Source organism: Phacochoerus africanus, chromosome 2, assembly GCF_016906955.1.
Source record: "Phacochoerus africanus isolate WHEZ1 chromosome 2, ROS_Pafr_v1, whole genome shotgun sequence".
Taxonomy (NCBI): domain Eukaryota; kingdom Metazoa; phylum Chordata; class Mammalia; order Artiodactyla; family Suidae; genus Phacochoerus; species Phacochoerus africanus.
The window spans coordinates 90188504-90200562 of record NC_062545.1 but is presented as its reverse complement, the minus strand read 5'-3'; the positions used below and the strand labels follow the sequence as shown (position 1 = coordinate 90200562).

Genomic DNA, 12059 nt, shown 5'->3' with positions numbered 1-12059 from the left:
GCAGAGGCCTCTGCTGATGCATTCGCGTCTGGGCGGAGTGGGCGGGCGGCCTTAGCGGCGGCGGCGGCGGCTGCAGAGGGAGCAGAGGGCCCGGGGCGCCTGCGGGTCGCAGAGCCCTCGCCGCCCCGGCGCGGCCATTTTACGGCCCGGCCTGGGGGAGGCGTGTTCACTTGCTCGCCCTCAGCCCCTCTTCCCGCGGGCCCGAGGCCGGGGGGCGTCTCAGGCGGCCGCGGGGGCCGGTGGATGGGGAGTCGCGGGCCGAGAGGCACCGGGCCCGGGAAGCGCCGCCGCCGCCGCCGCCGCTCGCGTTCTCCGGGAGGGGCCTGAGCAGCGCAGGCCGCGGGCCTCGCCGCCCGCCAGCCCGCGGAGAGGCCCGTGAGCGCCCGCCGGCCTCTGTGCGGCCCTCCGGCCGGGGCAGCGCCGCCCGCCTGACGGCCGAGGGCCAGGCCCGCAGCCCTGCGGCGGCTCCCTCCCTGCGGCGCGGGCCCGCGACCCTGCGAGCGCGGCGGCGGGCTGGGCCATGGACTGAGGCGGCGGCGGCGTGGGAGGAGGAAGATGGCGGCGGGCAAGAGCGACGGCAGCACCGGGGAGATCACTTTTCTGGAAGGTACCGCTCTGTCTGCCCCGGTGTAGTGGGGGTGGGGAAGTACGGGGAACCGTGGCCACGATGCCCGGAGCTTCGGTTAGGCCGCCGGGTGGGGCCGGGGGTGGCACAGGGGCCGGGGGCGGGGAGCGGCGAGCGCCCCAGGTTCGAGGCCTCTGGGCCGGGGGAGCGGGGAGGCCGAGGGACTGCGGAGGACAGGGGCCTTGGCGGCGCGCAGCCGGGTCCCCGGAAAGTCTGGGGTTTTCTGTGGCGGCCTGAGACCGAGAGCAGATTGGAAGCGGGTCTTGTCCGGATCCGTGAAAAGTTTGCAGTTGCTTAGGTTGGGTCAAGTCGGGGGCCTGTCTGAGTTGGGGGGGGCGGCGGTGGTTTTCCTGGTTCTTCTGTCCTCAGAGCGTTGGGCTTCCTTTTTGCAGGCCTGGCCCTGTCTGCTAATCTCACGAAACGTGTTTTGCTGAACGTATTTGATAAAATAATTCAGCAGCGAAAAAGAGAACGGGCTTCACAGTGTCAATTTGGGGACAGTGACCCCAGCAAACAGAGTTTGCGTGGTTCCATTTTATTTCACTCGTGAGGAAAAGTTAAACATTTGCTGCACACGGACTAAGCCATTCTTAGGAAAAGCTCCCTGTTATTGTTGGAATGGAGGGAATGGGTAGCAATGTTGACTCTTGGCCTACCTAGGTCAGTACCCTCCAAATACAGTGAAATTCATCGTAGTTGTGGATCAGGAACTCTACTGTTCTTCGCTTAATTTGACTCTGGGTTCGCTGTTCATGCTGGTAATTGGGTTTATAAATACATTCAGGAGAGTGGGTCTATCCACTGTGCAGTGATTGTTAAAAAAAGATTACTCTGGGTCATTTTGCAAAGATGATTTTCATATGGAGTATAAGCAATTCTTTAAAAATAACTAATTAGAGACAATTCTGAATTGAGAAGGTACAACTTATCTGTGGTCCCAGTACCTCTAAGAGGGTGTTGAAGAATGAGTATTCTATGTTAAATTTTTAACTGTGCCTGCAGCACAGTGGGTACTCAGTATGAGTCTGATGAACAAATAGGTACTAATAGAGGTGAATGGGAAAAGAAATCTTAATTTTCTTAATTCTTTCTTGAGTATTAGAAGAGCAAAGGAAATTTTACTTTGGTATGCAACCCGGCCTTTATTTTAAAATAAGGGTTTTTTTTTAATTAAAAAAGTAGTTGATTTACAGTGTTGTGCTGATTTGTGCTGTATAGCAAAGTGATCTAGTTATACACGTATATGTTCTTTTTCCTTTTCCATTTCCATTATGGTTTATCAGGACTAAAAACCATGAAGGACTTTTATTTAGGTCTGCTCAGACCTGACAACCTACTTAAAATGCCATGCTGCCACACTCATATGTATAAACACATGGTATTCCCTTTAAATGTTTTACTTTTCATGTGATGAATTTGTGTCTTCATGGTTTTTAGTCCTGTTAAAACCATGAAGGACTTTTTCCTTTTCCATTTCCATTATGGTTTATCACAGGATATTGAATATAGTAGGATCTTGTTTTTATCCATCCTATATATAATAGTTTGCATCTGCTAGTCCCAAATTCCCAGTCCTTCCTTCGCCCACTCCACTCCCCCTTGGCAACCACAAATCTGTTCTCTATGTAAAAACGATGACAGTCTTATATGGGACTCGTATAAAGAAGATGTGGAAAGCTTCTAAGTTTTTCTGGGTTCATTTCATATTTCTTGTCTTCTACCTTCTTTCTAGTTTGGGCAGAGTAGTTACCTGTCAGGCTGAGAGTGGTGCAGCTTGTGTTACAGGTAGTGCTCTGCATTTTTTTTTGTTTTGACCTGGGAACCACAAAAGATACCTTATTGTAGTCAGTATGCAGATGATTTTTGTGTTGTAGTAGGGTAGGCTGTAGGCTTCTGATACAGTTTAAGCTCTGATTAGACCTACGTACAAAGGATAGAGCATAAGTAAGGCCAGCAGATACAAGGCTGATGTGAATTTAGAACTGTTGCTTTTAGTTCAAACTTAAGGGTCTATGCATTGATCTAGGGGATAAACTTGAGTTTCACTGCATCTCCTTCAGCATTTTCACAGAGAAGGTGAATGGTACCTTGTCTAGAATATGAGCACAAGGAAGAGGGAGGATTTCAGTTTTTCATAGACTATACTGAATCTTTCAAAATAAACGGAGGGAGTTCCTGTTGTGGCTCAGCAGGTTACAAACCCGACCTGTATACATGAGGACTCGGGTTCACTCCCTAGCCTCACTCAGTGGGTTAAGGATCCAGCTTTGGCCTGAGCTGTGGTGTAGTTGCAGATGGGGCTCACAGTCTGCATTGGTGTAGCTGTGGTGTAGGCCGGCAGCTGCAGCTCCAATTCGAGATTTGACCCCTAGCCTGAGAACTTCCATATGCAGAAGGTGCTGACCTAAAAGGCAATAAATAAATAAATGCAATATTTAGTACTGGTATTTTTGTGTTTAATATTTTATATTTAATTCTTTTGGTTTTTTACACTTTTCAATGATAAAACACTCCACTGTAACTTGCCATACATTTTATATTACCTTGTTTATATGTTTTCAAAATGTTTTCCCATAGACCCTTTAGGATTTACTATTTCACATCTACATAGTATACTTTTCTTACTATCCAATAGAACTTCCTGAAAAACAAGATTTTTATTTACTCATCAAATACTTATAGCTGCCTACTCTGTGCTAGGTGCTGTACCAAGGTGAATACAGCACTGCCTAAGATAGGGTCCTTACTTTTCGTAGGATTTGTACACTTCAGTGAGAAGGACTTAATATAAATAAATAAAAACTCATCTGTTGAGAACAGTCTTATCCCATTTTTTTCCTCATAATTTTCTTTATTTAGGTCTGCTCAGACCTGACAACCTACTTAAAATGCCATGCTGCCACACTCATATGTATAAACACATGGTATTCCCTTTAAATGTTTTACTTTTCATGTGATGAATTTGTGTCTTCATGGTTTTTAGTCCTGTTAAAACATAAGCTCCATGAAAGCCAGGACTTTCTCTTTTCACCATCATATTTCCTGCACCTGGAACATGTTTGCTGTGAATGAAATAAACCAGATGACAATAGTGTAATAAAGACTGAAAGAAATATACAGAGCAATGGACAAATGAGAAAGCCGTTGTACTTAGTGTTCAAGTCAGGAAGGGCCTTTCTGAGGAGGTGACACCTGTGATAAGGTAATACCTTAACTGTGGGACTAAAGTACAGCAAAGAATATGATGCCTGTAAATGTTCCAAGGAGATACAGGATTGCATTTGTTTAAGAAAAAAAAAAAAAAACGAAAAGGTTATGATGGCTGAAATACAGCAAAGAAGAGAGTGATATCAAATAGTGCAGCAGATCATGCATGATGATGAATTTTTATTTCATTCTGAGAAATAGGAAGTCATTGAAGAATTTAGGACAGAGGGGTGTCATGACATGATTTATCTTTTAAAAAATATCCACTGTATTAATGGGGCGAATTAGAGGAGAGCAAGAGTGGAAGCAGGACTTTAGTTAGGGGAATAGTGTAGTAGTCTGAGAAATAGCCAGGGCAGGTTTAAGATAGTGACAGTGAAAATGGAGAAGAGAATTGACCAAAGGTTCTTTTGGGTGTAGAGCTCACAGGACTTCTTGATGCATTGTGTGTCGAGGATCAGAGTGAGGGAGGAGTCAAAGATGGCTCCTGGGGTTTGGGGTTGAGGTTTTGGGGGGCTAATTCCATTTGCAGAGCTGGAGTAGACGGGTAGAGGAATGAGAATAAATAAATAGTTCTGCTTTGGCCATTTTAAGTTGGAGATACTTGTTTGTAATCCATGTTCTAAATTATGTTTTACATTCTTATAAACTGTTGAGTGCTAATTCCATTTCCTTTTTTGGCTTCACTAGGGAAAAAGAGGCCTACCGTTTACTGTTGTACTTTATTTTGTTGGTATATAGTATCACACTGAAATTGCGTCAATTTAATTAGGCTGCAGCTTGTATAGTGTTTTTTCTTTCCTCTCTTTGGCTTGTTTCTCTCTCTTCTCTTCACTTAAGGTTGTCTTCTATGCCTTTTCTACTTGTGATAGTTTGGCAGGTTTCTCTTTTGTGCATTCATTCAGCAGATACTTACTAAGCAACTGTAATGGTGTAGGTACTACGCTGAGGCACAGTGATGAGGGAGAAAAAAGGTCCGGTCCCTCTACCCCCCGGGATTTCCAGCCCAGTTAGGAGAGTCAGTAATCAAATAATCACACTTGTAAATGTAAAATTACAACTGTCAAGTGGAACAGAAAGGCAAGTATTTGTGATAATGAGAATTCGGTCTCATCAGGCAGTTTCAAAGGGTGAATAGGAGAGGGAAAGCTGGGGAGACAGCCTTCCAGGCAGGGGTGAAACAGTGCAGGACAGGTGGTGTGTTTAGAGAACTAAAAGGGCAGTGTGGTGCTAGCAGGGAGGGTGGTCAGGATGAGACTGGAATTAGCACATCAGGTTTGTTTCAAAAAAAAAAAGGTCATTGACTACCACATGGAGAGCACTCTGGACGGGCCGGGCGGGGGGTGGGGGATGAGTTAGGAGACTTGCAGTGCAGGGCAGAGGTGGTGGTAGTTAGCTCATTTTTGTAAACTTTCCTTTGGTATTCTCCCTCTTTTCTCTGTGGTACTTTTTACAGATCTACCTCCTTTCTCATTTGCTTTTTCTTTCTTTCTTTCTTTTTTTTTTTTTTGTCTTTTTGCTATTTCTTTGGGCCGCTCCCGCATATGGGCATATGGAGGTTCCCATGCTAGGGGTCGAATAGGAGCTGTAGCCACCGGCCTACGCCAGAGCCACAGCAACTCGGATCCGAGCCGCGTCTGCGACCTACACCACAGCTCACGGCAACGCCGGATCCTTAATCCACTGAGCAAGGGCAGGGACCGAACCCGCGACCTAATGGTTCCTAGTCGGATTCGTTAACCACTGCGCCACGACGGGAACTCCTGCTTTTTCTTTTTAGCTGCACTTGTTCATATCTAGCTTTCCTTCCCTTTACCTTTTTCTTCTACCAACTAATTGCCTCACTAATATTTTCTCCCATTTTTTTTTTTGCTTTCCCTTTCGTGTGTGTGTGTGTGTGTACTACTATGTTTTCCTTTTCATTCCTGGCCCATCTCTGTCTGTGGACTTTGTCCACTAAATTGAAAAGACTGATCTAAATTATCTCAGTGTAGTCCTCTGTACCAGCAAAACTGCTTATGTCTCCAAATGAAAATTGTTTTCTTTTTCCCCTTAGCCATACTTTATTTTCACATATAAATGCAGGTCAGACCTAGTCCCTTTGTCTCTTTTGTTGGGGACAGTAAATACTTCACAATATCTCCTGAACTAAAGCACCATTTCTCCTGAATGATTGGCATTCCATGAATATGAGCAAGGTCTTGAGTGTTGTCCTGCTCAGGGGAATACATCACTTGTTCTTTGTTTAGCCCTGCTCCTTCCTCTTTTGGTTATACTGCTTTTAGAAACTACACCATAGTGTCTTCCCTTATTTATTTCTTAGTTCCATTCCAGTGAATTGATAAATTTTGCTTGTTTCTTGATTTCACGTTCTCACGTAGAAGAGTAGAGCATACCCTCACTTGGAAGGGAAGCAGTTTTCACTAGAAACGCATTGAGAGCATAATCTCAGAAGCCAGAATGACAGAATTTGTGCCTAGCCCTGTATTTACTAGCTGTGTGGCCTTGGGTAGTTTGTGTTTTCATATCTGCAGAACAAGGAGAGTAGTTGTAGTTACCTTGTACATAAGGTTGCCATGAAGATTAAATGGGTTAATAAATAGTAAACTCTTAGAACAGTTCTGGGCATATAATTTCAAGCACTATGTGTTAGTTGGTGTAATTGTGTTTATTTTCTAAGCAGATAGAGAAAAAAGAACTTCCTTTTCTTCTCTTCATGCTTGCCTTCTCTATTTAAATTTTAGTTTTTATTGTTTTTCTTTAACTTACTACCTTTTCTTTTTCTAGATGTTAGTTAAATATTCTTGATATTCTAGATTAGTATAGTTAGAAAGAGAGAATGATGTTATGTGTTCCATATGTCTAGATTTCTAAAAGTTCATTGTTCCTCTTGCAGTTGCAAAAGTATGTTGACTAAGGAGATCAAGAGGTATAGAGGGGTCGTGTGACCTAGAGCAAATTAACAAGGCAGTCAGAGCTGGAGCTTGGGACTTGTCCTAAAGCCTTGACCTCCTTCAGCATTTCCTTCCTTCTTCCCGCTCCTCATTCCCTTCTTTATCCCTTTGCTTTTCCATTCTTCTTACTTACTTTGTGGAGGGGGCTGGACAAGAGAAGGAAAAAAATAATAGAAAGTTATGGGGAATTATCATTTATTGACGAAGTAGCACTCTATGAGGACAAAAGCAGAAGCCATAGATCTCTTAAGGTTCAACCTCAAAAATTACGGGAGTTGCTGTCGTAGCTCAGTGGTTAACGAATCCGACTAGGAACTATGAGGTTGCGGGTTTGATCCCTGGCCTTGCTCAGTGGGTTAAGGATCCAGTGTTGCTGTGAGCTGTGGTGTAGGTCACAGACGCAGCTCGGATCCCGCATTGCTGTGGCTGCGGTATAGGCTGGTGGCTACAGTTCTGATTCGACCCCTAGTCTGGGAACCTCTATGTGCTGCAGGAGCAGCCCTAGAAAAGGCAAAAAGACACACACACAAAAATTACATAGTGTCACTTCTGTCACATTCTGTTGGCCAGAAGGCCACAGCCTGAACTTAAGAGGGTGGGGAGAGTAGAACCCATCATTCAATAGGAATAGTAGCAGATAATTTGCAGCCATCTTTAATCCACACAGACGTCTTTCCTCTCCCATAACTCCCTTTTTTTTTTCATGCTTTCACAAACTTTTTTTTTTTTTTTATAGCCTCACCTATATGGAAGTTCCAAAGCCAGACTCTGAGCCACAGCTGTGACCTATGCCACAGATGCAGCAATGCCAGATCCTTTAACCTACTGCGCCGGGCTGGGTGTCAATCTGTGCCTCTATATTGACCCGAGCCACTGCATTTGGATTCTTAACCCACTCCAAAAAGTCATTTCTTAAACTTGAAAATGACAGTTCTTAGGAGATCCAAAAGTTTCTAGTTTCTGAACAGTTTAGGAAGTTAAAGGGAGACAGAACAAAGTGTAGACCACAGAATTTGTAATTTGTTTCAAAATATAAAAAGCAACATAAACAGTAATTGGTTAACTTTTCTTTGGTTCGGGACTAATTCAAGAATTTATGAAACCAAGTAAGCATAAGTAAGAAGAAAAGAGAAAGAATGTTAGCAACTTTTCTTTCCTTTTCGTTCATTCAGTGATGTCTGGGTCTTGCTGGAGTTGTTATTGTAATCTTCCTCATTTTCATACCTAAACTCTTAGAAAACATGGTCACCACTGTTTATGTTAAAAATTAAGTGTTGGAGGAGTTCCCGTTGTGGTGTAGTGGTTGGTGAATCCGACTATGAACCAGGAGGTTGTGGGTTCAGTCCCTGGCCTTGCTCAGTGGGTTAAGGATCTGGTGTTGCCATGAGCTGTGGTGTAGGTTGCTGATGCGGCTCGGATCCCGCGTTGCTGTGGCCCTGGTGTAGGCCGGTGGTACAGCTCCGATTGGACCCCTAGCCTGGGAACCTCCATATGCCGTGGGTGTGGCCCTGAAAAGACAAAAGACCAAAAAAAATAAAAATTAAATCTTATCTTGATACAAAATCTTATCTTGTACAACATAACAGTTAATGTACAAAGTCAGAGACTGTTGATCACAATTACAACTTACTTCATTTGTACACTTAAGTCACATTACTTGGAGTGATGCAACAATGGATGATCCATTATTGTGAACTGCAAATTATGGTTGCCTACATCACCTTAAAAAAACAAAGACAGTGAGTACAGAAGGTAGATACACAGTATCCATTTGACAGTAAAAACGGTCCTTTGAGCCCCTGGTTTTTGGGCTACCTTAGGGTTTTGTACTTCTCAGAGCCTTCTGTGTCCATCACCAAAAATTAGGACCTGAGGATACAGACTTTCAGTACTAAAATTGGGACAATCCTAGGCAAATTAGGACATGTGGATGCTGTCTTGTCCCAAGTTAACCAACTGCTTTGAGGCCATCTGAAACTACAGGCTTGAAAAGTAAGACAGCAAGACATATTCTGATCTTGCTTTTGGAGATTTTTTTTGTTGTTATTTCACATACATTTTATGCTTGGTTTTGAATATGAGGATTTTTTTCCCCCTCCCACATTAATTGCATTACAATCTCTGAAATAGATCAGGGAGAAAAAAAAAAAAAAAGGACAGATGGTTGTGTCCAGTGTATAATAATTGTACTTTTTTACTTTTTTGCAAAGACTGAAGCCATTTTTCAGTATATAAAAAGCTAGAAATATCCCAAGATTTGTTTGTAGACTATGTAATAACCTTGTTGTCTTTTCCTGTATTTAAAAACAAACAAACAAACCCATAAACTTCCTGCATGTACAACCTCTTGTGTATAAATCTACCACTAAATCTTGGAGACATGAAGACACCATGTTTTTTACCAACATGACCTCTGTTGACTCTGTCTCCAATGGAAACCAATATCTTCTCTGTTTCCTAAACTTTGCCACTGTTTGGATGAGGTGGGATTCCATATTTTGGCATTTAAACTTCTTTCACAGTTCAGGTTGGTCTCCATTCTCTATTATCATTACAGGAAATGTTATCAAAGAATGATTTAATTTTGCTGTTATAGCAGTTATGTCTCCGAATTTTCATCAGCATTTCCTTCTCAAGGTTGAATATCAACTTCCGAGTCTCCTCTGTCTTAACCATTTACAAGCTTTAACTGTCTTTCAAGTTTATCTTCTTTGACTATATTAAACCGTCGGTTTTCTCCTTGTTGAATTACACTTTTGCACTTTCAGAATTAAAGTGTTTCATTGGTCCGTCTCATTCAATATTGAATCCCCCTGCCATGTTGATGGTCTTCTCCCCTTTCCTTGGAGCATAAGGAACATTTGGAGCTACTTGTCTCTTGCAGTAATTCTTGTGGTGTTCATTTTCTGTCTTTGGAACTTTGCGTGCTTTAGATAACTGTATTTTTAGAGATTGTGTATTCTGTGAGGGATAGAACCAACTACATGACTTTGGTATTTTTCATTCCATAGAAGAGCAGGGAGCTTCTAGCAACACCAGCAGTAAGAAACTGCTGCCTGATGTTGGCCATGGACAAAATGGCAGCATCCTGCCCAAAGATCCATAGAAACCCACTGAATGGAAGGAAGCAGTAGATAAACTGAGAAAACACTGAACAATAGCTGAGACTAAGAATGTTGTGATTTTGGTGACTCAGAGAGAAGTGCAATATTACTCCCAGTAATATTTATTGATTCCATCTTCAGGTAGTATTGGACAGCCTGTCTTCTGTATAAAGGATAGAGGTTTTTTAGATTAGGAATTTGAGAATATCTCCTCAGCGAGTGTGATTTTTCTGCTTCATGTAGCATCTGCAGCAGTGGTAGCTTGGCTGGTCTGGAGGTTCCAAGTTTGTTTTATCCAAATGTCTGACTCTGGCAGGTATGGAAAGTTGGGCCCTTCCTTCTCCCTATACCAAGAACCTCTTCGTATGGTCTCTGCAGCAGGGTGTTCAGACTTGTAACATGGTGGCTTAGGCTCTGAGAGACCGCCTTTTGAGAATCTTAGAAAGATTAGGACTAAAGCACTAAAGAGCCACCAAAAATTGCTTTATTTTATTTTTGTCTTTTTATTTAGGGTTGCACCCTCAGCTTATGGAAGTTCTTAAGTTGAATTGGAGCTACAGCTGCTGGCCTATGCCACAGCCACAGCCACGCCAAGTATGTCTCGTCTCTGACCTACACCACAGCTCATGGCAACATTGGATCCTTAACCCACCAAGCAGAGCCAGGGATGAAACCTGCATCCTCATGGATAATAGTCAGTTACTAAACTCCCTAAAATTGTTTTATTGAGATTTCTTGGCATTTACATTTAATGCTCTCTTTACATTTTCTTTTCTTTCTTTCTTTTTTTTTTTTTAAACTTTATTGAAGTATAGTTGACTTAAAATGTTGTATTAGTTCCAGGTGTACAGCAGTGTGAATCAGTTATACATACACATATATCTATTCCTTTTCCCATATAAATTATTACAAACTATTGAGTAGGTTTACATTTTCTTTTACTGCTTTTATATTTCTAAGTTGTAGAAATTAATTTCTGTCTCAGTGATCTTTTTTAAAAAATTCTATTTTTTTATCATAAAACAGTTTTAAAAAATTATTAGGAAATATTTCACTTCTGTGTGGAATATAAAGAACAGTATAGCAAAAAGTCATGTTCTACTTCCTAGCCTAAAGGAAACATTACTAATACAATTGAAGCTGGGGTGAACCCTTTCCTTTTTTTTCCATCTTCTTGCTTCCTCTCCAGGAGTAACCACCCACTATCCTTAATTTAGTAGTTACCATTCTTATACACTTGTTTGTACTTTATTCCTTAAGTATATATCTCTGAACCTGTGTCTATGTACAAATTGTTTTGCATGTTTAGAATATTTTACAAATTGTCATACTGTATTCTTCTGTAACTTTTCATTCTTACAGCATAATTTGAAAAATTAAATAATGTTGATAAGAATAGCTCTAGTGCTTTTTCATAGTATGAATATACCACATTTTATTTATGCATTTCTCTTTTTGTGGAAATTTAGGTTGTATCTAACTTTTTATTACTATATACCTTGCTCCCGTGAATATCTTAGTATGTCTCACCTTGCTACTATGAACTTTTTAAAAAGTTTCTTGTGCATATGTGTGTGTTTCTCTAGGGCAGAGCTCAGCAAACTTTTTGTAAAGGGTTAGTGAATAATCTTATACTTTGCAGTCTGAACAGTCTGTTGCTGTTACACAGTGCTGCCAGTTTAGCAAGAAGGTGGTTATAGGTAATATATAAGCAAATGAGTGGCTGTGTGCCAATAAAACTTCATGGACACTGAAATTTGAATTTCATACAATTTTCATGTAATTGATTTTTTTTCCTCCCTAGCCATTTAAAACTGTAAAAGCCATTCTTAGCTCATGGTCCTTAAAAAACAAGCAGCAAATGGAGTTCCATAGTGGCTCAGTGGTTAACAAATCTGACTAGCATCCATAAGGATGCAGGTTGCAGACACATTACTGTGGCTGTGGCTGACAGCTACAGCTCTGATTTGACCCCTAGCCTGGGAACCTCCATATGCCGTGAGTACAGCCCTAAAAAGACAAAAGACAAAAAAACTAAAAAACAAACAGCAAGCTAGATTCATCTGGGCCATACCTCAGCAACATCTGATCCAGGGTGTTAGCAGTGGAATTACTGGGTCATGTGCAATTTCAGTTCCACCTAGGTATTGCCAGATTGATTTCCAAAGT

At 42.0% G+C, this 12059-nt stretch overlaps 1 protein-coding gene across 6 annotated transcripts in view; it reads left to right on the top strand.

The window, feature by feature from the left end:
* The first annotated feature begins 410 nt into the window (after positions 1 to 410).
* Positions 411 to 12059, top strand: part of SENP6 (SUMO specific peptidase 6) — a 137996-nt gene continuing 126347 nt past the window's right edge. For 5 of the 6 annotated variants that reach the window (XM_047763707.1, XM_047763697.1, XM_047763690.1 and 2 more), the window contains exon 1: positions 414 to 607. In XM_047763707.1, the coding sequence (XP_047619663.1) occupies positions 556 to 607 (52 nt within the window). In that variant the 5' untranslated portion in view covers positions 414 to 555. Of the gene's footprint in view, positions 608 to 12059 lie in introns of all 6 variants that reach the window. The other variant, XM_047763714.1, reaches the window with a different exon arrangement.